Source organism: Mastigoproctus giganteus, unplaced genomic scaffold (genome assembly GCF_048544385.1).
Source record: "Mastigoproctus giganteus isolate SK-2022 unplaced genomic scaffold, ASM4854438v1 scaffold_15, whole genome shotgun sequence".
NCBI lineage: Eukaryota > Metazoa > Arthropoda > Arachnida > Uropygi > Thelyphonidae > Mastigoproctus > Mastigoproctus giganteus.
This window is the reverse complement of record NW_028328292.1, coordinates 649,403-676,728: the sequence shown is the minus strand read 5'-3', so window position 1 is coordinate 676,728 and position 27,326 is coordinate 649,403. Positions and strand designations below refer to the sequence as shown.

At 39.2% G+C, this 27,326-nt stretch overlaps 1 protein-coding gene across 1 annotated transcript in view; it reads right to left on the bottom strand.

Moving 5' to 3' along the window:
- Positions 1-1,810: 1,810 nt before the first annotated feature.
- RpL4 (ribosomal protein L4) overlaps positions 1,811-27,326 on the bottom strand; it is a 77,020-nt gene continuing 51,504 nt past the window's right edge. Inside the window, exons 7-9 of the mRNA XM_090389389.1 lie at positions 16,916-16,999; positions 11,862-12,021; positions 1,811-1,975 (exon numbers count right to left, since the gene is read on the bottom strand). Coding sequence (XP_090245515.1) covers positions 1,862-1,975; positions 11,862-12,021; positions 16,916-16,999 — 358 coding nt within the window. The 3' untranslated portion in view covers positions 1,811-1,861. The remainder of the gene's footprint in view (positions 1,976-11,861; positions 12,022-16,915; positions 17,000-27,326) is intronic.

Here is a 27,326-nt window from a genome sequence, read left to right as displayed (position 1 = left end):
TTCGCGCAGTGATTCTCTTGACGGCAATGACTCCCTGTGGTTTTAATTCGGAGCAGATTTCCTCCTCGGTGACGTCGAGAAGGTCCCACTTCGAAATGACACCTCTCGATGAATTGAGTGTTCTGTGTGGTGTCACCGTTATAGGGATTCCTCCGATTGATGTTACTCGGAGTAGATGTTCGGATTGCCTGTCATTTTTAGTTTCAATTAAGAGGTCTCCAGAGCGGAGCCTCTTAACTGATTTGGGTGAACCTACTAACCCATCTAACCCTTTTTGGATAAAAAAGGGCGACATTTTACCAATCGGTTTTTCACCGGTTGAGTGCATAATCAGGAACCTTGGAACAGGCCCTGATGTTACTTCTGTTCGCTGCCTTTTTGTACTAATAGTACTATCTGGATCGTCGTCAATGTTTGCAGATAGGGACCGGGTTGGGGCCCCTGAAGAAATGAGTTTATCAGGATTCATAGAGTTTATTTAATTGTTCAGTGCCCGGGCTCCCCACCCACCACGGAGCCCAAAGGGACGCCCACTACCCGGCATGCAATAAATGCGCTCGGGAGTGGGACGCCAGGGCTACCCAGACACTATACCCGCACCGCCGCCAGCCTGAATCCTGTCCCTCGGACCATGAGGGTAGGGGCGTGGCATTGACACGGTTGACCCTCGCAGGCGAACCTACTAGCCGATTGATCCTAGCCGGGCCTTCCAGGACCACCCGTCTTGTCGAAGCAGGGGCCAAATTGGTGTATTGAAGCTGGGCCCCTCAACCACCAGGATCCCCCTTTCCGAATTTCCACGGGTCGCAGCGCACGGCAAACACGCCGGATTCCATTGATGTAAGCCCGGAACCTAGGCTGTGGGCGTTGGATCCCAGTGATGCTAGTCTGGAAGTCCAGCAGCGTCACTGGGAGGTCCCCTCACCACGAACAGGTGCCCACGTCGAGGGGCAGTTAACAGGAATATATTAATTGCATACTGCAGGGGTGGCAATCCATGGTGCACACAAATTTTTTGGGCATGCAAAATTCAAAGCATCCCAAAAAATTTTCAAATTTCATGAAGTGATTTTTTGAAGTCTGAGTGGTGACAAGTACTGATAAAATTGTGAAACAAAATTAAGGGAAAAAAAAAAAAAAAAAAAAAAATGTATATTTCACACATTTATTCAGAACATAAGTTAATTCTAAAGTTATGTGAGATACATTATCCACATTGAGTATTTAGTGTAGCCTCCATTGTCAATTATTGTTTGTAAGTGGTGTGGAGATTATTCTTCATTAATGGGAATATTTCTTCAGAAATATTCTCATAAATATTGTAATTTGCCCTTTACAGATTGTTTAGAATGTCAGCTCAACCAGTAAAGAAACAAAAACGTTCAAATGAAGAGGGGAGCAGAGAATTTCAAGGATCTTGGAGTGAAAGATTTGGTATGATTAAGAAGGATAATAAAGCAGTATACATTTTGTTCTGAAATGCGAAAGTAGTTTTCGAAAATATTTAGCCAACTTTGGCACGCAATTTATTAAGATTAGATTGAAGTGGCAGTAGTGATTGAACCCCAAACATATTTTTCATGCCATCATTATTTGATATAATTAAATAATTGCATCAAAAACTAGTTTCCAACAAAACTTAACTGTAGGTGTATTTGTTTGTACTAATAGAGGCCTCCTGATCAACCAAAAATATTAATCTAAAGCAGATTTTCAAAGAATAGTTAAGAAGTTTCTTTATAAACCAAAGATTACGCCAAATAAAAACTTGTAACAAACAGTTTTAAGTTATATTAAAACAATCATCATATGACCAGAAAGAATAGTTTATTTGGACTTATACAGGTCTATGTGATGCAAACTATTTAGCTACTTTAGGCTTCTCTGCCTTTTTTCCTTTCTTGCCTTTTCCTTTTGGGGCTGTTTTGGTTTTCTTGTCAACTGGCTTCTTCTTCTTCTTCTCTGGAATTTCGATCTACAACACAAAATTGCAATTTAATTTAATTGAATTTAATTTAATAATATAATAAATACAAACTCAACCAAATATAGTAGATTACACCACTCTGCATGTTTTTGTTTGTAAACTAATAGCTGGTTTTAACTCAGTTTTTTAGGCAGATTTCAGGAATGTTATTTGTTTTTTTCCTATTACATACTGTTTTTTCACAAATCACTTAAGTTGATGCCATGAGTTGCATTACCGAATGTTTTAAGTTAGGAGTAAATGCTGGGAACTTGTATTCTAAATCTTCATATGTTGGCAACACTGTCTTCATGCAAGTGTTTGAACAATACAAACTTATTTTGTTATATTTGTGAAAGTTATGTAGTCTTGAAGCAAAGACAAGATATTACAGAATTTGGAATTTGTAAAAAATATGTATTGTGCTCATTTTAGAGCAAAACTTGGTAACCAAGATAACGAATGGTATCCACAAAGTTTGCCGAACTTGTGTTGAAGCACTGAGATTGTGGGAAAATGTTAAAAAGAGGGCTATGAAATCTGCATTGCAAGAGCCGAAAAACCACTGTGGTGACTGTTATTTTTGCTTAGTTAATGTAGAGGGATACAATATAAAGTGTAAGAAGGGCATGGAATCCTGCTGATTTCATGCCCTCTGCATATATTGGATAGTGTAGCAGCAGGGAGTGCTGAAAGCGAAACCGGTCTACACACCTGGAGACATTGAGTTCAACACTCAACTGTTTTCACAGCACTCAATGATCTGGTAAGAGATTTAAATAAATCAAAGGAATCTGCAGAACTCTTTGGTTATAGACTTAAGTCAAAAAATCATCTAGCACATGGGACATTTTTCTCATGGTACAGATATAGAGAACAAAAACTAGTCCCCTACTTTTCTGAGTAAGATTCTACGTTTTTTTCCAGTAATATAAATGAACTATTTAGGAATTAGTCATAATCCTACACAACACAGTGGAGACTTCTTGGCTCATCAAAAAGGAGTCTCACAGATGTGTTGTTTTGCAGTGGAAATGAATATAGGTCAATTCGAGTAGCTCACTCTGCATTTGAAAGAAACATATGAGAACTTGAAGAAGTTGTTGACAAATATTTAAGTATGAAGAACATGGTTGTTTGGTCTGTGCTGACTTTAAAATGACAAGGCAAGTTACTTGGACAAATTGGCTATACAAAAATGCTTTGCTTTTTGTGAGTGGAACAGGCAACCAAGGAGTAAGCACTGGAATGTCAAGGTTTAGCCAGAGAGGGGCAGAGTGTTGCTCGGATCAAACAACATAGTTCATAACCATTGGTAGACCACAAACTGAGTTTTATGAAACGATTTGTGAAAGCCATGTCTCAGGAAGGTCCCTGCTATAACTGCCTTTGCACTAAGTTTTCATCCATCACCCAAGAGAAGCTAAAACAAGATATTTTTGGACCTAAAATTCGCAAGCTGACGAGGGATCGATGAATAAGATAAAAACCGGCATGAATTTGCTTGAGATCTGTTGTTGAAAACTTCTCAGGAACAAGGATCCAGACTACAAAAATATAGTTGAAAATATGTTAGCAAACTTCAAGAAATGCACTTTAAGTCAGATTAATAGGTGCGTTTCAAATACAAGCTGTCTTGAGGATATTGCCAATCAATAGATAATTAATGATCAACTGGATATTGGGATAAATATAAATTGCGCATGCATTAACTTTCTACACAGTTCTTACGGACCCAATTTAATCACTACATGTTCTGTGATACAAAATATCATAAAGTGTGATGTATTACAAACAGTAAATATAATTAAATCAAAGTGGATGACAAAAAATGACTAAGGTCATTGAGACCACTGCTATTTTTCACCTAGTGTAATCCATTGGTACAGAACTAGCTATATGGAGATTTAAATAGCAAAGCTAAGTAACACTGACAGTTATACTTGAAATTTGTTTTTTTTTGATTTGGTAGTTGTTGGCGCATGGGCTTCTGTGGCCATATTGCACCTCCCAAGGTTTTTTTTGCAGTACTTTGATCCAAGCCCGAGGCGGGATTGAAATTTGTGTGTGCGCATGTGTGCAGTCCCATCCCAGGATACACTATGGCAATTCCGTTGTATGTGAAGATACTGTGCCAAGCAAAGCCAATCAATGTAATGGTGAATATGCTTGTGCAGTGGAGTGTAGTGTAGTGTAGTTTAGTATATTGTTGGGTTTTGTTGCCTATGTTGAGTGATCAGCAGATTATACCCACCATCCTTGTTTCCATCCTTGCCCATGGAGGCCAGCCGGACTACAAGCATTCCAGATGCAGCACATACTGATAAATCCCACCGTTATCCACAGAACAGGATCAGGTCCAACACAGTCTATAAGAATGAAGCTTGGCATTCCAGTGGTGCTCAATGTCTTCTAGTAGTTCATCCCTCTCATCTCTGTTAATTAGCATTTTAGCAAAACCTGCTTTTGCAAAACAATTCTTAATCGTTGTTTCCATCACACCTTGACTTCACACTTTCACCAACTCTGATATGCACATCCAGAAATCTATAACAGAAAACTTTAGCTGGACGCCGCATAGTGAAGACGTGCAGTTTAACGCTCTGTAGAAATTCGTTCAAAAAATGTGTTTTAACTTCAGTTCTTGTCTCAAAATGTGTTCTCACTCAAAGATGTCAAGTACTGGACTCCCCCGGTAAGAAAATTTGAAATTTCTGTTGGGAAATTAGCAGGTTATTTGCGTTAATATCTGTATCCTTTGTTTGCCAGACCGCAGTGGTCACCATGTGGCTGGCAGCAGGGATATAGAGAGGCGCTGCTATCTCGCAATTGCCATGCAAATACCCTGCACTTGACTGGGGAGGTTGCCCCCATCAATGCTAAACCCAGGCTGAAAGACAGCCCTAACTTTCTGTGACAGTAAAGTGCACTTATACCTATAACTACAAGCAGCTCTTAATTCGATTCGGGTTAATTTTGAATTTTGAATATTACTTTGTTCTCTGTGATAAAGGCAATTGTCCGTTGCTTTTCCGGATTGTATGACGACATACAGAACTCCTAGCCTGCAAATCGAGCTGCCGACACTAATCTTGTCTGAAACATCTCTGGAATTTACGCCTCAGGGCTCATTGCCCACTCCTCACTCACTCACGGTGCCTTTAGCGACTTTACACGTATTCTGTATTCGTCGTTCAGTTTTTCGCTGTCTTCAAGGACGCTGATAATCCTTTAAATCGCAAATACCTACGGTTTCTGCAGCCACGAGCGAACCTACTACCTGCACAGGGTGTGGTTATCAAGTTGACTATGTTCTCGCGTGCACTTCGTGCAAAGCCGTTCGCCTCTGTGGGCCATGTAGCACATACGCTGATCTGAAAAGACTCGCAAAGAAAATTAAAAATTGTTGGAAATGTCAACTTTGCAAACAAGCAGAAAATGACTCGAGGAATATCGATGACACTCCATCCAATTTACAAACTGATCCGGAGTGCGTATCCCGCCGTGATTTTATTCAACTAAGGAATTCTGTAAACGAAATTCAGACCGCAATCTCTCAACTTTCTGCTCAGTTTACACAGTTAAAGGACTCAGGGCAGAGAACCGACATCACAGGTGCTAAACCTGATGAACTTCTAGAACTGAGGATACCTGAACCCGGTGTGTCATGTTCAGGAACCACGGACGCAGTTGTTGAGAGTACCGAGCGGTTGATCTCCAGATTTAATCAGCTCGAAAATGAATTAATTATTAAACTTCAGGACACCCTCATCAGAAGCAATTGCGAAAATAGATCATGGAAACGAAATCTCAAAAGCACAACTGGCAGAGCTACAAGACGACATCACAGTGCTACACAAAGAAAACAAGGAGATGAAATTTATACTCCTTGATATCTATAATAAGATTGAACTGAGTAAGCTAGCAGATCCGAGCAAACTCACTAACCTTCTGAACTCAGACGATCTTCGTAGATTATATAAAATTTACCCAAAGGCCATTACAGTATCATCTGCCCCAAATGTAGCAAAAAAATCAATATCCAGCCCTCCATCAGAAGCTAAAGGTAGAAATGAATCTGAAAAACGGCCAAACACTGGACATCGTCGAGCGCCAGTTCCTTGCTCCAACCAGCTTCTAAAAACAGATGGGAAAGGGCAAAAACCACCCACAAAAGCCCATCATTCACGTACGCTCAAGAACCTGAAAAGGGCAACTGATGTTAATCGCCATTCAACAAAAGAGAGGTTTCCACAATTACAGAAGCAGGCTCCACCAACGGTCAATGGCACCGTATGTAGAAACTCTCTTACTTGCAATAACGAATTCTCTACCTCTATGCCAATGAGGCAAAAGTCATCACTTCCACCTTCACACCCAACTTCTCGCAATGCCTGTCCTGTTATACCTCACTCGCACTTCTCATCTTCACAAGGCCTGGGACTCAGTGTCGGAGCAAATTCAATATACGAACCAGCGGATTCTTCTAGACTACAATTTCCACTCCCAGTTCACCCCACTGCAAATCCATCCTATCCCATGCAACCAGAGGAAAGTACACGTATGAACCTCAGAGTGAGCCAACGAACAAGTGCAGCTTCACATGACTGGCTTCGAATTGGCACATCGACTAACTCCAAACTGCAGCCTTCCCACACACCTCCCAGACGGCAGAAGTCCAGACCCTCTAGTGGACTTTTCATATCTCGCTTAGCCCCAAATACCACAGCAAATCATGTCGCTTCGACTAAAGGTGCAGCAACTTCACACCGGGAACCCCCGCTGCACATTGTTCAAGGTTGACTGCCCACAGGACCTGTTCAATTTAATTGGAACCGAATCTATCTGGCCTATTGGCACCATTATTCGACCCTTCTATAATAGGAGAACCAGTCACCTTCTCCACCCTCCACCTCTGCACCAAAACAAAGTCTGCAACGTCACCACCCACAGCTGACTGGACTCACCTCGGACAACATCCAAAGATCTCAGCAGTCCTCCTTTAATACCACTGCTCTGCCAAGCCCCACAGTTAAAGCACCACCCCCGCCATGATAAGAGTATCCAGAGTCCTCTATACGACGGTCCCCATAAAATACCAGTCCATATTTCGTCAGGAAGTCGTGCCATTCACTCGAGAACATGCCAACTCAGAACACCTCCAATTAGGATGGAAGTTCGTCGAACACCTGTCATCAGGGCGTACTTCCAAAATATCAGGTCCATCAGGAACAAACTAGACTCAGCAGAACAGATCTTCCTCTCCCAGGTCGCTGACGTGGTCTGCCTCGCAGAAACGTGGCTTCAACTTAATCAAGACACACTCTTCTGCTCTGCTATTGCTGGCTACCACATGCTGTCTGCCTCCAGGGAGCAATCTAGAGGCGGTGGAGTAGCCATAGTGTACAACACCTCCCTATTCTCATGAGAATTTGACCTCAACTACAACTCAAGCTTTCGAAGCGATTATAAGTCTCGCTACGCTTCCACTCCAGCCACATTGATATCGCATCTGTGTATATTCCTCCAGGGCCTACAATTGAAATTATTGAAGATCTAGGGAACTGGCTCTTAAACCATCTTCGTCTGTCCGCACAACGCCTTGTTTGTGGTGATTTTAACCTGCCTCCAAACCGACATCACCTCTTTATCAGGCTCTGCGAGTTCTTCAAATCCATCAACATGACATGGGTCAATAAGAACCCCACCAGGGGATTGAACCTACTGGATCTCGCTTTTGCTTCAACACCATGCACAGCTGAGGATGATCCCGTCGCATTCTTCCTGTCCGATCACCAGCCCATAGTTTCGACATGGTCATTGCAGGTGCTAAACTTCAACATCCCTGACAACAAAATAGTCAAATACGTTTCAGCACCTAAATACCTTAATCCTCAACTCTGTGTAGAAGCAGCATCCTGCATTCTTTGGGATGTCCTCATTGACTGCAACCTCAGCCTCTCAGTGACACTCTTGTCCAACTGGATTAAATCCGTCACCGACTATGCTGCCACCAAACGAGTAACAGTAACTTCCCGCTCCAGATCGTGGTGGACTGCTGACCTCAACAACAGCTTCAAAATGAAACAAGTCCTACATAAGAAATGGAAACTTACGAATGGCAGTCAAGACAGAATCGCCTTTTCCCGCGCCAGGGCCCATTTTAATCGAAAGAAAGCTGCTGCAATTCAAGTAAATCTAAACCGCACTCTGAGGAAAGGAAAGCCATTCTATGCTGCCCCACATGGTGGATTCAGTCATATGCCTGACCCTCAAGAATGGCTCAAATACATCGCCAGGTTTTCAAATACAACAACAGTCCCATCTACAGTTGTCCAGCCTGACTATGAAAACCCTTCAGATGTCCTAGGGACTATCCAGATCACGAAACAGGAGCTCATACGTGCCATCAATTCCCTTCCCACAACAGCCACTGTTGGGGAGGATGGAATTCCGCAATTTATGATCAAATGCTTGAGCACATTCATCATAAACCCTCTTCTCTCGATCTACAACAGATGCCTCGCTGAGCATTATTTCCCACTCCAGTGGAATAAGTACAGAGTGTACCCCGTCCCTAAAAACCAATTTGCCACAAACGTCAGCCAGTTCAGACCCATATCAGTTGCCTCTTGTCTGTTAAAAACGCTTGAAAAGGCTTTGCTACCCACAATCACTCAACAAATCCTCCAGACTAAACTATCTGAAATTCACTATGCCATCGCAGGAAAATCATCAATCACTAACTTGGCAGCCGCCACAGTACGCATCCTCTCTGCATTCGAACAAAGAGCTGAGCTAGCAACCACTTATCTCGACATAAGCGCAGCCTTTGATGCCGTGTCGATCCTGGCCTTGCTCCTCCTACTTAAGGAGAAATTTCACATTCAAGGTGATATGCTGTGCTTTTTGGAATCTCTTCTCTGTCACAGGGTACTTATTCTCCATCGGCAACAATACACCCTATCCTGCGACATTACTGCTGGAGTACTGCAGGGGGGGTGTCATATCCGGTGTCCTGTTCACAGCTATCATCGTGCCCATTATTGCCTCAACGAATGGTCTCCTATGCTATGCTGATGACCTCAAACTACTGAATCAAATTAATCCTGGCGACAACCCCGTTCAGCTCAGCAACAGGATCAATTCCCAACTTAAGGATCTAGAATTGTACCTGGCAAACTTCAATCTAAAAATCAACCCACTGAAGTCTGCTCAGGTTATATTCTCCCTTAAATCCATGCCGACAGTACTCAACGTTTCACTCGCAGGGGTACGAATACCAAACGTACCCCCACACACAGACCATGGCGTTCTGTTTGACCAAAAGATGTCCTTTGTCAACCAGAGATTGACAAAATTAGTACCAGATTTTCTCGTCTACGGTGGATCTCAAAGCAGCAGCTGCTACATGTCCGACATCCTGTCACTGTTAAAAGATTCATCACCTCCACCATCTACCCCGCCATTCTGTATGGTGCAGAAATATGGGCCTCTGCTGCACCTACAAACCTCAAGCAGGTGTACACCGCTGAGTACTGGCTACTGAAATGGGCCAATAACAAGCTTCGGCTACCTCCCGCTACCACAACCACTATGATGGCACAAGCACTCGACATCCCGAGGTTGAAGTTCCTGATCGTGGAAAAGAGGCTGGTCTTCACAGCCACTCATCACAGGCCAGATATCTTCTCCAAATATTTGGAACGCTTGCTCTTGGAGGATTCCACAGCCAAGCCTAAGGTCAGTACCAGCACTCATGGCTCACCACAACAGGCTTGTTCTCACTGACAGATTTCTTCCCAAGCAGATGCTCCCCGTACTCAACCGTGTGGATGCCGACATCGACAGCATAATAAGGAACAAGAAGGACAGACAACTTTATCAAAGCCCTTGAACCTTGATATTTATTTATTTGTATTTCTGTTGCATTTGTGATCGGTATTTTGTAGCCTTTTGTATTTGTATGCCGTACTTATCTTATCTAGATGTGAACCCCTGGCGCTCGTCGCCGTGATGGGATATTGTGCTGCAACTCTACTTCACAATAAGGATTTATTTATTTATTTATTTACAGGTTGGTTGGTTTCTATTCCCAGTACAATATTTTTTCAGTATGTGCCTTCGGTAGTGCATTTTCAAATTTTTGATAATGCCTTTGTCCATTATTTACAGTTAAGACAAATTATTCAGAAGGAAGAAAACAAGCTTCAGATGTGTAAGTTTCGATATTACCGAGTGAGGGTGGGCAGGGCAGCTGTTGACAATCAACGCAAAATTTTCCGTTTTCTTTTGTCATCTTTATATGAAAATTTAAAATCCACTGCTCAAAAATTTCACTTGTCAATCAAAGTTTTCTGTTGTAGTCTAACTCCAATGACTTTACTCCTTTGAAACATCAGGGTTGTTTACTTTTGCCTATTACTAAAAGCTTCAGTTTTTCATTACCAGCTATATTTGCAACCAAGATTCTGTAAAGCAAAATTGATTTTGCTTTACGGAAGTTCGTTAAAGAGAGGTCCGACTGTATAGTACTAAGAAGAATAAAAAGTGTGTAGAAATGTGAAATCTGTAAGAATTGAAGAATCAAAAAATGATTTAACATTAAAATTGGAGTGAAGCAGGGCTGCACCTTACTGCCACTCTATTTAGTTATTTTTATAAACTTTTTGATAAAAAAAAAAAGGATATTACTGGTTTAGTGGGAAATTAAGTATACAAGAACAGAAGTTATGAAAGCTCACAGACAGAAATTAAGAGGGTGTAGACTAGATAACCAAAAATTAAGACAGAAGGTAACACTAAGGGTACTAGTAAGATTAGATTTAACCCAAATTACTCTAAGTTGGATTGGGGATTGTTTAATTTGCACCAATGCAACTGAGATCACGAGGCTTCAGTATAACAGTGTCCTTCAATTGTCCATATTTCATTAGATCTATTCACTTAATGGAATGATAGGTGGGGGAAAAAAATCCCTTTTCTTATAGAAAGACAAATTTCTATAAGGAAAACCCCACACCTCTTACACGAGACAAACTAACTCAGTTTACATGTAAAAAAATCCATAAAAGTTTCTCATACCAAAATAGGATTTGAACAAATGGGGAGGAGAGAGGGGAAAAAAATGTTACTCTTTTTTTTTGTGCAACAGTGTCCTTTACATATATGTATTGTAGAGGATACATATGAGTCAGTTTGATCATCTTATAGATCAGAATTTAATTTTGGCTTCTGTATTGCCAAACTGGATCTTAGCTAAACAGATACAAGTTTTTGCACCGATTTTCAAAGCTGTTCTTTTACTGCCATCTATTATAAAAAGTTATGGCAGCAGCTAATAATATTTCTAGACAATTATTACATAGATAGACATATTTGAAATGACTTCGAAAACATGTGTATATATACTGTACTTCATAGAACCAACACATGAAAAACAAACATATCAACAAAAATGTTAAATTTGAAAATAAAATCATATCTTACTGCATACATTTTCCCCCACCAAATTTCTCTAAATGATGCACTATTTTCTGTTTTCTTTGACTTATTGCAAGTGATTTTTATTATTTATTATTATTTTTTTAAAGAATTAGCTAGGGGTGTACAAACATCCCTCTCCTCATCCAGAAAATCATAATTTGCCACAATGTGAATTATGGGCAATACATCTGTATCAACATTATTCTATAATTGACTCCTCGTACCTCTGTATTTTTCTGAAAAATTTGTATTCCTCTTTAGTGTGTGGCTACTGATCTCCGGAGGATTAAATTAATATTAGAGTAAGATTTAATTTAACATTTTTCTATAAATTATATCTGATTAATTAAAAGCAGTTTACTGTACATTAAATGCATAACAAAGTTTATTAAAGTAAAAGTATATTTACCCCTCTTTTCTTCATTAGTAAAAGATGTTTCTCTTTCCTACGTCTTGCAGCAGTCAATATAGCATTACGCTTGGTTACAGCAGCATAAGGATTCAATCTCAACATAATACGAATATTTTTCAAAGGATTCTTCTTCAGCTTGTAACGCTCGATGGTGTGACTAAATAAAGAAAAGAATGTGCACATTAATCATTAAATACCATTAGTTTTTCTTTTTTTGCTGATGCTATATAAGCTTGCTTTCTTGCATCATTTGCTACTACTATTTACTAAATATGGAGTTGGATATTAAGAGGGAGAGCATCATTACTACAGAAGTATTTTTAATAACAAAACCTCAAAAAGTAAGGGACAAGTAACAAGAACACCCATTATGTATAATAATAATATATATATATATATATATATATATATAAAAAAAAAATCCTTGCACTCTGATTTCTTATTTTACCATGTTACATTTTTAAAACATGAGCTTCAGTCAAATAATTACACATTCCAGTCACACAAATCCGGTGAAACCAAGCATGCCATACAGTTTTATAAAGTAACATTAACCCTCTGATGGGCGCACACATTTTCTTCTGACTTCTAAATGCACCTTAAGATTGAGTATGCCATTTTAAAATCAGCATGAAGAAATTTAAATTCGTTCACATTTTGTGAACGAAATCATATATATTCAATCTATCATAACATTTATGAATGATCCATTTTTTTAATATTAAAAGCATATATTTTTAATCTTTTTTAAACTCCTGCTCCTTGCATGCTTTTGGCATTTTGCACTTTGGAAATTGAATAGGAAAGATGGAGCTATCTTTAATTTTTTTTAAAAGAGAATTAATATGCCTGAATACACTTAAATTTGTTTAAATTAAAAAAAAAACTGGCCCTGGCATACTCTATCCAGGGCAATCCTGTCAGAGGGTCAGCAACTGCTTCTAAAAAATTCCAGTTGCAATTTTTCTTCCTTACTTTTTTTGGATATAATTTGCATTATGATAACAAGATAAGTTATCTTTTAGCATTACATTATGACAATCTTTAAAATTAAAACATTTTGATTACTGTAAAATAATTTAATGATATCAAAACTTGTAATGCACTGGCTAGGGTTAGTTTGTAGCAGTGTATGTCATGATATACTTAAGCATTAAGCATCGTGTTTCTTAACATATATATTCTAAAATTAATCTTAATTTTTTATGCAACAACAAATTCTTTATTTTACAAATAAATGTCAATATGCAAACAAAAGAACAGCTTCATATATTGTATGAATCAACTTTGTATTCCTTTATGCTTAGTACTTACCAAGCAAAATGAATTTTATAAATCTAAATAACAGATATTGCATATCATTTCTACAATACAGCCAAGCCCCCCCCCCCCACCACAAATCTAACAAATTCGAGACCCAATCCTTGCTGGATCTGGAATTTTTCAGGTTCTCACTTTATATATACAGCCACTCCCCGGCTTATGCAATACTTGACTTATGGAAATTCGACTTTATGCAAGTTTTACTGGGCGGTACAAACATAAAAAAATCATGGAAATATATTCTGCATCTCGTAGGAATAAATGGAGGTAGCGTGAAAATATCGTAATGTGAACCCAACAGCATATTGTTTTTTTTTTTTTGGTAATTCATTCCAAGAAGACCTCAGAAGTTGAAATTTTCGCTATTTAACCAAGCTATTTATCTCTCTAAAAGGTGATTTTTATAATGGAAATTGCACCACACTTTCACTGTTATCATATGTTCTGTTATTACGAGAAATCCTTGGCAAGGGATGCAAAGAAAAACAGCAAAGAGTTCTTTACTTATGTAAACTCTAGAAGGAAGGGGATGAATCAGATTGGTCCACTTGATATTGATGGGTCAACTGTTGATGATCCTGCTCAGGTAGCTAACAAACTAAATGAATATTTTGCATCGACATTCACACATGAGGAGTTATTCAGCAAAGGGAATGCCAGAGGTGTATTCAACTCTAGCAGTAAGCTACAGAATCTTGAAATAACTGGGAGTAAAGTGGAGGAGAAACTGTTGAAGATAAACACAAGAAAGGCACCCGGGGTGGATGGGATCTATCCAGTTATATTAAAGGAGGCAGCAAAGGAAGTAAGCAAACCCTTAGCCATAATTATGAGAGCTTCCTTGGACTCAGGGGAGGTACCCATAGACTGGAAATGTGCAAATGTGACCCCAATTCACAAAGGAGGATCAAAGGCTGACACAAGTAATTATAGACTTGTGAGCTTAACTTCTGTTCCAGGAAAATTAATGGAGGCACTGGTTAAAGAAGCACTGCAGGATCATTTAGACAAGACTTCAGTTATAGCTCAGACACAGCATGGTTTTGTTAAGGGGAAGTCTTGCCTGACCAACTTGATTGGATACTATGATGCAGTCACAAAAGAACTGGATGCAGGGAATAACTTTGATATTATATACTTGGATCTTAGAAAGGCTTTTGATACTGCTTTTGAAGACTGCTACACAAATTGGAGCAGTGTGACATTGGAGGCAAATTGCTGCTATGGATAAAGGGGTGGTTGAGGGGGAGAAGACAGAGAGTGGTAATCAATGGACACTGCTCATCGTGGACTAATGTTATTAGTGGAGTCCCTCAGGGCTCAGTGTTGGGTCCATTATTGTTTTCTGTATTTATAAATGATATTGATGATGGTATATCAAGCTTAATGTCCAAGTTTGCAGATGATACAAAGGTTGGCAGGGTTGTCAAGGACACTACTGACACTATGCTGCTGCAACAGGATCTGGAAAGGTTGAGCAGATGGGCTGAGAGGTGGCAAATGAAGTTTAACATTGACAAATGTAAAGTACTACACATGGGAAAAAGCAACCCCAGAGCAACGTATCAACTTTGTGGTACTACACTGACAGTGGTAGAGAATGAAAGGGACTTGGGGGTGATTGTGCAGGCAGATATGAAGTTCTCTGAGCAGTGCAGACGGGCTGCAAGAGTAGCTCATGGAGTATTGTCAATGATATACAGGAATTTTTCCAGCAGGGATAAGGAGGTGATTATTCCATTGTATAAGGCAATGGTCAGGCCACACCTAAAGTACTGTATACAGGTCTGGAGGCCTCATTTCAAGAAGGATGTAGAGCTGCTGGAACGAGTACAGAGAAGGGCAACAAGATTAGTGAATGGAACAAAGGGGTGCTCTTACGAAGAAAGGCTTAAGTTTTGCAAATTACAGTGTCTGGAGACTAGGCACCAGCGAGGTGATCTGATAGAGGTGTATAAAGCCTTGAATGGTTTAAGCATGCTCAATGCTGATGGGATTCTTCCTCTAGCTCAGAAAAATCACCTGAGAGGGCATAAATTCAAATTGAGGAAAGACAGATGTAGGATAGACGTGCGGAAATTTGCCTTTAGCCAGCGGGTGGTTGGTTGGTGGAACAGACTGCCATCCCTTGTGGTGGAGGTTGATAGCCTAAATAAGTTTAAGGCTCAGCTGGACAGGTATTTTGAACGAACAGAGGGGTGAAGTGGAAGTGGGTTTTTTTTTTTTTTTTTTTTTTGGCTGATGCTGCATAAGCTTGCTTTCTTGCATCAAATGCCTCTACTAATGCTAATGCTAATGTTATAAGAACCAATTTTGAATTGGTTCTTATAACATGCTGCATAAGCATTTTTTTATTTTTTTTTTTTTTGGCTGGTGTAGCATAAGCCATAGGCTTTCTTGCACCATGCGGCCGTTACTAATACTAATACTAATACTAAAACATTTCTGGAGGTCACTACCATAAAACAATAAAAACAATTTTCACTTTCCAGTTTATTGGACTTTTCTGTTAGTGCAATCTATTATAAATGGGTAGTAAACTCTATACTCGATCTGATTGCATTTGCGATAATACTGATAACTGGAATTCTGTGGGTTTTTATGTTACGGTGTTATGGTGACATGAGTTCCCCTTTACTGGAATCTTCAATCATATAAAGAACATAAATAAATTTTCAGAATCTTCTCTTCATTCCTATTTACTTATTACGATGATGAAGGGAAAGGGACCAACAGAAAGTGCAAGTGTTGGCAGTGCTAGGAAACAAAACAAAATTGATTTAGAAATGAAGATGAAGCAGGACAAAGTTTGTCATCTATTGCACGGAATTAGGTCTCGATGCTTCAGCAGTGAATACTATTAAGGGACAGGTTGCATATAAAAGAACATGTTAAAGGATCATCGCATCAACAGTGACAAAAAAACAGCATTCAGGTGCTATATCGAAGATGGAAAAACTATTAATAATATGGATGGAAAATCAGATTCCGAAGAAAGTGCCCCTGAGTTCAATGGCCATTCAAGCAAAAGCAAGAAGTATTTATGAAGATATTAAGGATAAGTATGGCGAACCCCAAGCCAAGTTTGTGGCAAGCAATGGGTGGTTTAATAGGTTCAAGTATCACTAGTGCCGATTCTGCAGCTGCAGAGAAATTTTGTGATGTGCTAGAAAAAACCCTTCTAAAATTTCACAGCCCTTAACCTTTGTAGCAGCTTATTTATCAGCTGGAGAGTTAATTCTGGCAACGATGCTCGAAAGGTAAAACTTGCTGACATTATGCCTGTCTCCTCTCTCTTTTTGTAATTATATAATTTTGAAATTTTTGTAATTTTTCCTGTGCATGAGGTAAAAAAATTGAATAAATAATTCTATTTACATGATTGTTGAACATTTCTTTTTTGCTTCAATCAAATTTGCAAGCGCTGCATAAGCATTTAGGGAAATTCCGACTTGGGTAGAGTTCTGCGGAACGCAACCCTTATGTTAATCGGAGAGTGGCTATGTGTGTGTGTATAAAAGCACAAATATTGCATTTCTGTATTGCAATTTATTGTACTTGTGTAACTTTTTTCCAATAGAATCACAGCATGTGGAAAAGTACAGTAATTTCCTGGTTTCATTAATCTTGCTAACTTTTCCACACAACTATGTGGCAATCTAAATGAAAATAAGTCAAAAATGTAAGAAATAAATCCAACATGAATATATAAAACAAAATTTACTTACTTTGCAGGTCTTATGGCTTTCCTTATTTCATCACTTTTCAAAAGACGAGACAAATCAGTATTGGACATTTTTGGCATTGGCAAACTACAAAAAAAAAAAAAAAAAAAAAAAATTATTCTGAATGCTCTTACCATTAAGAATCTGCCTGCTTTTCACACAACTTTCACTTCAATGAAATGTAATTTTCCAAGAATCTATGAAAAATTATCTAATAATAATTAGTAGTCATACTAAGAAACAAACTGTCTTTGTACCATACTAACCATAGCATTGCAAACTTAATAAATAGCAATGTTTTAGCTTAAGTAACTTTCCTCTAATTTAGAAAGAATTTCTACTTATTAAGTTTGGTAGCATAATTGAATAATTGTAGGATTCCTTAGGGTACCGATTTAAACGACTTAATAAATAGTAGCAATAGCTTAATTTCCAGTACTTACCTCAATATAATCTGCAGTTGGGCTTAAAGTGAATAAGGCGGAAATAAGACTAAAAATTGGATTTAATGTGGATGAGCTTAAATTTTTGAACAGAGTTAAAATATGCCCAAGGAAATAGAAGTGCACGTCTTCATCCTTGGTTGTCATGAATTAAAGTTGAAAGGGATTGGAACTATGAGAGTATAATCAAGAGACCAATAGCTGTAACAATGGGCTTTCGTTATTAACGTCTTCAGTTGGTATTAGTGAAGAAAGAGAGAGTGCATGTATTTAAAAGAACTCTAAGTTCCCGTGATGCTCTCTGATGCGCGTGGGAATCTCAGGTGCGTGAGATTCCAGACCCAACAGTTTTTGGGTAATTTTGCATTTAATACGTTTAGATTGATGTTGAAACCATTCTATGATAAGGGCTTCATACTGATAAATTCTAAAACTAGATTGTAATTTAATAATGGGGATTGCTGAATCTACTAAAGGTTATGGGATTGTACATGTAAAGTCAGTTCTGTATTAGCTTGTCCAGTTTGAAAAGCCATTACAAATGATAGTATGCTCGTGTATTTGATGTTTTTCTAGAGCTGTATTTTGAAGTAGTGCTTCCGATATAGCATGAATTACAATTTTGCTGGCATTTTATTAAGTATACTATGTTGTTTAAATCACAGATTTGATATTTATAAGTTTCTTTATAAGAATTAAACATGGATCCTAGTTTATTGCATGCTGAAAATGTAAGTGAAATGTCGGTATTTGCAAATATTCGACGAAACTGTCTAACAAGGTCACTATGATAAGGAAGAACTATGCGTAAACTGTTGTGTGTGTTATGTCTGGATGGATTATTAATATTATTTTGGACATTGGACAACCACCCACCAAGACCGATAACTTCTTTCAATAAATCATACTTTGCTAATCTTTCCTCCTTTCTGGTTAAGATTATTTCCCCCTTACCAAATTTTCTAAATTTAAAGTTAATAATACCATCCAATTATTTGAGAAAATAAATCCCATTACTATTTCCATTACAGATAATTTAGCATCCTTTGATATAGTATCCCTATGTGATTTCTTAACCAATGATAGCATCCTAATCAATCATACCTCTCTCTCTCTCGATCAATAGCATATTGGAACTTACTTCATTTCTCTTAGATACTAGACATTTCCATTTCAATAACTAAATATATCAACAAACATTCGGTTTACCTATGGGATTAGGGATCTCAGCCCCCCCCCATCCGAAATATACTTAGCCTCCAAAGAAAACCAGATTTTACAACCTTACCCTACAGAGTTAAAATTATACATGTGCTATGCTGATGACATCCTTATAATTGGTAAGACAACTATAATTGATAAACTTTTTACTAAATTTAATTCCTTTCACAATAGATTAAAGTACACTCTTGAATTAGAAGAAAATGGACGATTAAATTTTCTTAACCTTACCATATATAAAACTGATACTCAACTCAGAACTAGAATTTTCAGAAAAAACACCCACACCTGAAAATACATTATGAGTCACACCACCCTTTTAGCATTAAAAACCATCCTGTACAATCAAATATACAATGCCATCAAATACAGTTCAACACAAAACAACTTATCTAATGAACTTCAATATCTTACAGAAAAATTTATATCCAGGAAATACCCTTTACAGTTAATTCAAAAAATTATTTCCAATGTCCAAAATAATATTAATAATCCATCCAAACATAACACACACAACAATTTACATGTAGTTCTTCCTTATCATAGACAGACCTTGCTAGACAGTTTTGTGAAATATTTGCAAATACCGACATTTCACTCAACATACAATAAACTAGGATCCATGTTTAATTCTTATAAAGAAACTTATAAATATCAAATCTGTGATTTAAACAACATAGTATACTTAATAAGATGCCAGCAAAATTGTAATTCATGCTATATCGGAAGCACTACTTCAAAATATGGCTCTACAAAAACATCAAATACACGAGCATACTATCATTATAATAGCTTTAAAACTGGACAAGCAAATGGTTGGTTGGTTAGTTGAGTTTTATTGGCGCATCAGCAACTTAGGCTATAATGCGCCAAAACTTTGTCAAACATTCAGTGACCTAATGAATTAGGTCACTAAGTCAGGGTATAAAACAATTATAAACTGTAAAAGACAAATACAGTGGAACTTCTCTATTACGAACTTCTATTTAACGAATTTCTCTATATTACGAATTTTTTCGCGAAACATTGCACCTTGAAACGAAATTACATGTAAAATTAACCCCATATAACGAAGTGTTAGTCTCTCTATAACGAATTTTTAAAAAAAATTAGTAAAAGCATTTTTGAAGATTTTCAAGCATTCACCGCTAAACAGCTGCTCAAATATACTGCCTCCTTCCTTCCGAAATTGCGTATTACCATCTGGAATTAAATAATCATCCTTTTAGTGAACACTTGTGGCCGTTGACACCCGTAGGAGGGTCTCTGTTTCATTTTTGTTACAGTTATTAAACCAAATGGGTTTTCTTAAAAGTGGTCGTAAACTTTACAATAAATAGCGTAGATTTGTAAATTGATGTTGGCTCAGGGGAAAGCGAAATTCGCTGAGGTAAACCTTTAGCATGCTGCGGCGGCAATACATAGAATGCTACCATAGTCGGTTTTTAGTAACGCCTATTGAGTGACATTCGCTTCTCACCTCAACTGTACCACGTGACCTTCATGTCAATCATTATATATGTCCGTTCTCGTCTAACTGGACCCCCAGTAGATGGTTTTCATGAATTTTTTTTTTTTTTTTTTTTCGTTCGTCGTCAATCACATAGGCTTGTATGCTCTTTTTTTTTCTTTTTTTCTGAAAAGTAACATACAGCATATGTTAATCATAAATTTTCTTTCGTGTATATATGCATGAAAGCGGAATAAAAGAAATTCACAAAGTCGTATATTTCTTCAAAGGGAGTGAGTGATACTGTTGAATTGGCAAGCGAACTTCATTGAGTAGGCGGTACCTGTACTAACAATTCACTGTATGGCCGGCGCAGCGAAGTTTGCGGTGCAGTCCAGTAATTTTTACAATTGCGAAAACAATGTCGAAGAGAAAGTGTTTAAGTATTAATGATAAAGCAAAGATTGTTATGATATTGACCAGGGTTTTAAGAAAAAAGATGTTGCGGAGAAATATGGCAATATCTGCAAGCAGTTTATCTACGAATTTAAAAAAATCGAGAATCAATTTTAAATGCAATTGAAGGAGGAGCAGACAAGAAGCGAATTAAGTTGTGTATATACGAAGATGTTGATAAAACTGTTCTAAAATGGGTGCAAATGATACGTGAAAAGAATATCCCAATATCGAGCCTAATAATTAAGCAACAAGCTCTGAAATTTGTACAGTTCTTCAGACATAAAGAATTTAATTCGAGCACTGGGTGGCTAGAAAAATTTAAGAAGCGCCACAGAATTGTGGAAAAGATTATTTGTGGAGAAAGTGTTAATGTAAGCGAAGAAGATTGCAACAGTTGGAGGAACAATACCAGAAGATTTTGGAAGAAGATGAGCGTAAGGATGATTCTAATGCTGACGAAATGGGTTTATTCTTTAAATGTTTACCGAATAGAACACTTGCTTTTAAGGATGATAAATGTTTTGGTGGAAAACAAAGCAAAGAAAGAATCACTGTGCTAGTTGGAGAAAATATGACAGGAAGTGAAAAATTAAGACTTTTGGTCGTCGGAATATCAGAAAACCCAACATGTTTTAGAGGCACAAAATCTTTGGAAGTTGACTGCACCTTTAATAAAAAAAGCATGGATGACAAGTGATATTTTTGAAGAATGGACATTAAAACTAGACAAGCGTATAACAAAAGAAAAAAGGAAAATCGTGTTGGTAACTGACAACTGTCCGGCACATCCTGCCAAACTTAAAAGTGCGAAGTTGTTTTTACCACCAAACGTAACGTCAAAACTCCAGCCAATGGATCAAGGCATAATTAAAAATTTTAAATTTCATTATCGAAAGAGAATAATAATGAAGACTGCCAATGCGTTCTCAGAAAATAGAAACTTGGAGGTTACCTTAGAGATTGCATCTCTGAACTGACAAAAGTTTGGACAAACGATGTCACTGAATACACTATTCAAAATTGTTTTTCGAAAGCGGGATTTGCATTGAATACAGAAGTCGAACAACGACTGGACGAACAAGATGAACTGCCCCTTTCACGCTTTTTGATTAGACCGGGGTTCGAGCCCGTCATCACCAAATACGGAGGATGCGGAATGGTCAGGGAATGACCACCGCATATCCCGGAGCAATATGGCCTTAGTTGTTAATGCTCCTAAAAAAAAAAACCAGCCCCTTTCACAACTGAAAAACTTTTGGATATTATTAGAATCGTCTGGAAACATCGAAAATGAAATAACAATGGATAGTTATGTTTATATGGATCACAGCAGAACATTCAAATGAAGATGAAATACTGCTGAACAGTGTTAGACGCGACCATGATCACGAAGAAATTAACGATGACGCTGAAGAGACGCATCAGAACAACCCGCAGAAAAGCCAACTCGCGAAGAAATGCTTAAAGCTTTTAAAACGGTTCGTATGGGTCTACAGTTTTGTGAAAAGATTCCTGATAATTGCTCTGAACAAATGTGAGGTTTTCTTTGAGAATCAGACATTTTTTTTTTAATTGTACTGTGCAAACGAAAATTACAGATTTTTTTTAATTTGTGATATTTACTGGCGAAAATTGTGTATACGTAATTTAAATAAGTATGTTTTTTTTAAATAAAATACATTAAAAATAAATGCAGATTCGTTTTCATTTTCTAATTAGATAATAATTTCTAATAAAAAAGATATTCTCTGTATAACGAAATTTCTATATAACGAATTTTTTCGCCGGATTTATCGAATTCGTTATAGGGAAGTTCGACTGTATTTGTAAAGAAGTAACAATAATAAATCTTAGAATAAAAAGATTTTTTTTTTTTTTTTTAAATATGAGCAAAAAGGTTTACTGTTTTTAGGAAACTAAAAATAGCAGACACATGGTCATTGTCAGATAAAATCTGACTGAGTGTATACGGCTCAGTCAGATGATTGAAAGCGGTAAAACGAGCATTTCTAGAACTGGTAGTTACATAAAATATGTTCAACGGATAAAATGGTGTCGCACTGCTCGCACATAAGAGGGTCATCAGCCCTCAGCAAAAAAGAGTGTGTAATATGACAATGTCGTATGCGGAGCCAAGCAAGAACAACTTCCTCTTTGCGATCTCTGCGTAAGCTGGACTGCCAAGGATGAATCACAGGCTTAATTCGACAGAGTTTGTTTGTAGTAATCAGTCGATGCCACGAATATTGCCACTGAGATTGGAAATTATTATGGATCACTTGCCTGTAGTCTGTATAGGGGATTAACAGGTCAAGATTATCCGTTAGGGCTGCCGAGTCAGCCAAATCATTTCCTCTAATCCCGATGTGACTCGGGATCCAGAAGAAGCAGATATCGAATCCACTTACATAGAGGCTGTATATTATCTGCTGGATTCGGGACAGGGTTGGATGATTAGTGTGTGACATCGCTGATAAAGCCTGTAGTGCACTCATTGAGTCGGCATATATAATACACCGTTGGTAACGGTGTTTTCTTATGTGATCTAGAGCTAACTCTATGGCATGCAGCTCTGCAGCGTAAATGCTGCAGTCAAGGGGTATCTGCTCTGATATGGTATTATTTGGAAAGACAGCAGCAGATCCCACATACGATTCTGACTTCGAGCCATCTGTGTAAACTGGCAAGTCAGAATGTTCTGCACGGTGTTGTGAATAGAGCTGAAGGTAGACAGAAGACGGAGTATTAGACTTCGTCGCAATCTTCAGCGAGAAGTCACATGCTGGTGTTTGTGCATGCCAGGGTGGAATGGAGTCCTTTGGTGATCGAGCAACCTTGTCTACCGAGATGTTAAGCTCATTGAGTAGCTCTTGAACACGAATGCCGAATGGGCGATTGGCGGTCCGTCGTGTGTTATAAAGATTTTCCCATCGTGGCTAGAAAACAGATGTCCATGTGGGATGGTCCGGCAGGGACTTCAGCTTGAAGGCATATTGTAGAGACAACTGCATTCGTCGAAGCGACAAGGATGGTTCATTTGCTTCGACATACAAACTTTGGACAGGTGATGTTCTGAATGCGCCAGTAGCGATACGAATGGCTTGGTGATGGATGGGGTCAAGCCAACGAACAGCGCTATTTCTGGCAGATGCATACACCTGAGAGCCATAATCTAATTTTGAGCGTACACGTGCACGGTACAGACGTAGTAGAGTGCATCAGTCTGCACCCCAAGAGGTAGAAGAGAGAGAGCGAAGGATGTTAAGCCCTCTCGTACACTTTGTACGAAGCTGACGAATGTGTTGAACAAATGTCAACTTTTTGTCAAAAAAGAGTCCCAGGAATTTCGCCCCTGATACAATTGGAATGGTGTTTTGTCCAAATCGTAGTTCAGGCTCGGGGTGGAGGTTACGTTTGCGACAAAAATGGACGCAAACGGTCTTCTCCGGTGAGAACCTGAAACCATTGGCCGTGGCCCAGGTGTTAACACGGTCAATAGCTTGTTGCAGTTGTCTCTCAATAACCCTCATATTGCATGATTGAGAATATATGCTGAAGTCATCAACATAGAGTGCACTGTTTATAGTTGGAAGTTGTTCAGAAATAGAATTTATTTTAATGGCAAAAAGCGTAACACTTAAGACAGATCCTTGTGGTACCCCCTCCTCTTGGCAAAAAGGCCGCGAAAGGGAGGATCCTACACGAACTTGGAAATAACGGCAGGATAAAAAATTTTTAATAAAAATGGGAAGGTGGCCTCTCAGACCGAGGTTGTAAAGGTCCTTTAAAATACCAAATCTCCAAGTTGTGTCGTACGCTTTTCCATGTCAAAGAAGATGGACACCAAGTGTTCTCTTTTTAGGAAAGCATCTCGGATTGATGTTTCCAGTCTAATTAAGTGGTCCAGTGTGGACCTGTTTCTTCGGAAGCTGCACTGAAAGAGGAAGAGAAGGTCGTTCGATTCTAAATACCGATTTAGAAAATTCGATTCTAAAGAGACGAGCATTGACCATTCTCTCCAATATTTTGCACAGACAGCTGGTCAGAGCAATAGGACGATAGTTTTTTGGACATTTAGGATCCTTTCCCGGCTTAGCAAAAGCAAGAACAGTTGCCTTGCGCCACGTATCCAGAAAGTGCTCTTCAAGGAAGATTCTGTTATACAGGAAAAGCAAATGGTCCATGGATTCTGTTGAAAGATGTTTAATCATTTCATAATGGACGTTGTCTGGTCCAACAGCGGTGGCCTTTGTACGGGCAAGTGCTGTTTTCAGCTCGTGGATAGTAAATGGCCCATTATACGGGTGGGAACCCTTCGATGTGAACTTAAGGGCCAGATTTTCAGTGTTGCCCTTTAAGACCAGAAACTCTGGGGAGTAAGATGATGTTGCAGAGATGTTAGAAAAAGTTTCCCCAAGAGCATTGGCTATTGCAGTAGAGTCTGCAATAGTACATCCATTATATTCAAGGACCGATGAGGGGTGTGCTGTGTATTTTCCCTTCATTTTCCGGATTTTTTCCCAGACCACCTTAGTACTAGTGGACTGAGTAATTGATGAAGTAAAACGGATCCACGATTCCTTTTGACTCTGACGACTGATGTAGCGTGCTTTGGCTCGTGCGCGTTTAAAGGCTATAAGGTTGTTCGTGGTAGGATATCGGCGAAATATCCCCCACGCTTTGTTTTGAGCCTTTTTTGCTGTTGTGCATTGTGAATTCCACCAAGGTTTGGGAAATGGTGGAAACCGGGCAGATGTTTTTGGGACAGCATTCGCAGCTGCTTGGACGATGATTTCTGTGATGTACTTTACTGCGTCATTGATAGGCTCCTGACTGACTGTACTGAGGTCAAAATTTGCCTGATGTTGGAAGGCATTCCAGTCACCCTGATCAAACTTCCACCGTGGTAACCTAAAAGGAAGACATGGTCTCCCACTGTGTAACGAGGTTATCACAGGGAAGTGATCACTTCCGTATGGATTCTCCTCCACTTCCCAAGTGAGTGAAGGGAGTAGAGAAGGGGAGCAGATAGAGAGATCAATGGCAGAAAAAGTACGGGTAGGCATGTGGAAGAAGGTGTTTGTTCCAGTATTTAGAAGGGAAAGGTCATTGTCATTGAGCATACGCTCTATGACCCGTCCCTTTCCGTTGATGTTAGCACTACCCCACAGGGTGTTATGTCCGTTAAAATCCCCGAGAAGTAAGAAAGGGGGAGGCAACTGCATTAGAAGATCAATCAAGGTCTCCCTGGGAGATGTCAGTCCCAGGTGGCAAATAAAGAGAACAGACAGTAAAAACCCCACCGTAAGGCGAATTGCTACAGCCTCAATGCTAGTTGTAAGCTGCAAAGGCTGAAATGGGATCTGGTTGCCGATGAGGATTGCGACTCCTCCGTGAGCAGGACCATCCACAATTCTATCTTTAAGAATGATGGTAATGTTATGCATAATGGGGTCGTCATTTGCCTTTAAATGTCTCCTGTAGGCAAAAGCAAGCTGGTTTGTGCTTTTGCAGGAGTGCATTGATATCATCAGTATTTTGCCGGAATCCACGACAGTTCCACTGTAGGAATTTAGCCATTATTTTGGCTTGGTGGGTCCATCAGGCGGCTTCCGAGGTGCTGAGGGCTTACCTTTTTTCAGTTCTGGCCTTCTCCTTCCTGGGGAAGTATGGATGCTGTCCAGTGTCCATTTCCTCCTCAGCAAAGAGCTCCAAAACTGAGTCTTCTTGTACCTCCTTCTGCTCGACATCCATGTTTTCTTGGGTACTAGGTGGTATTTCACCTTTCTTATTCTTTTCTTTTGTACTTGCTTTTGTTATTTGTGGAGCATTAGGAGGTACCGATATAGGAGTGGCAGCTGATTGGTCCTTCTGCGCAGGTTTTTGGGAGCTTAAAAACTAACGTGCGATGGGAGTAAATGATTCTTTTGGAGGGACGGACATGTCCGTCTGAGTCCCAATCGAACACCTCCCTGCTACCTTCTGGGCGTAGGTAGGTTTTTTGATGTTAAGAGGTTTCACTGCTTTCCTTGCCTCCTGGTACGATATGTTTAGCTCTGCCTTCAGCCGTTGAATTTCTTTTTCTTCTTTCCACCTCTGGCATGCTCGTGAGTAGGCCGGGTGTTCGCCTTCACAGTTAATGCAGGTGGGTTTAGTGGCTGAACATGCTGTTGTTTCGTGGTCCTTTGCACCGCACCGGGCGCATGCAAGGACTCCACGGCAGGCCATTTGAGAATGTCCATACTTCTGACATTTAAAACACCGTAAAGGGTTCGGAATGTATGGACGTACTGGACAGTTGATGTATCCAGCTTTAATCTCATCAGGAGGTTTGGGAGAGTTAAAAGTCAGGATAACACTCCTGGTTTTAACAGTTTTTCCATCCCTTCGCGCAGTGATTCTCTTGACGGCAGTAACTCCCTGTGGCTTTAATTCGGAGCAGATTTCCTCCTCGGTGACGTCGAGAAGGTCCCACTCCGAAATGACACCTCTCGATGAATTTAGTGTTCTGTGTGGTGTCACTGTTATGGGTATACCTCCGATTGATGTTACTCGGAGTAGATGTTCAGACTGCCTGTCATTTTTTGTTTCAATCAAGAGGTCCCCAGAACGGAGCCTCTTAACTGACTTGGGTGAACCTGCTAACCCATCTAACCCTTTTTGTATAAAAAAGGGTGACATTTTACCAATCGGTGTTTCGCTGGTGGAATGCATTATTAAGAACCTTGGGACAGGCCCTGATGGTAGTTCGGTTCGCTGCCTCTTTGTAGCAATAATGCTATCTGCCTCTCCGTCATTATTTTCAGATAGGGACCGGGTTGGAGCCCCTGAAGGAATATGT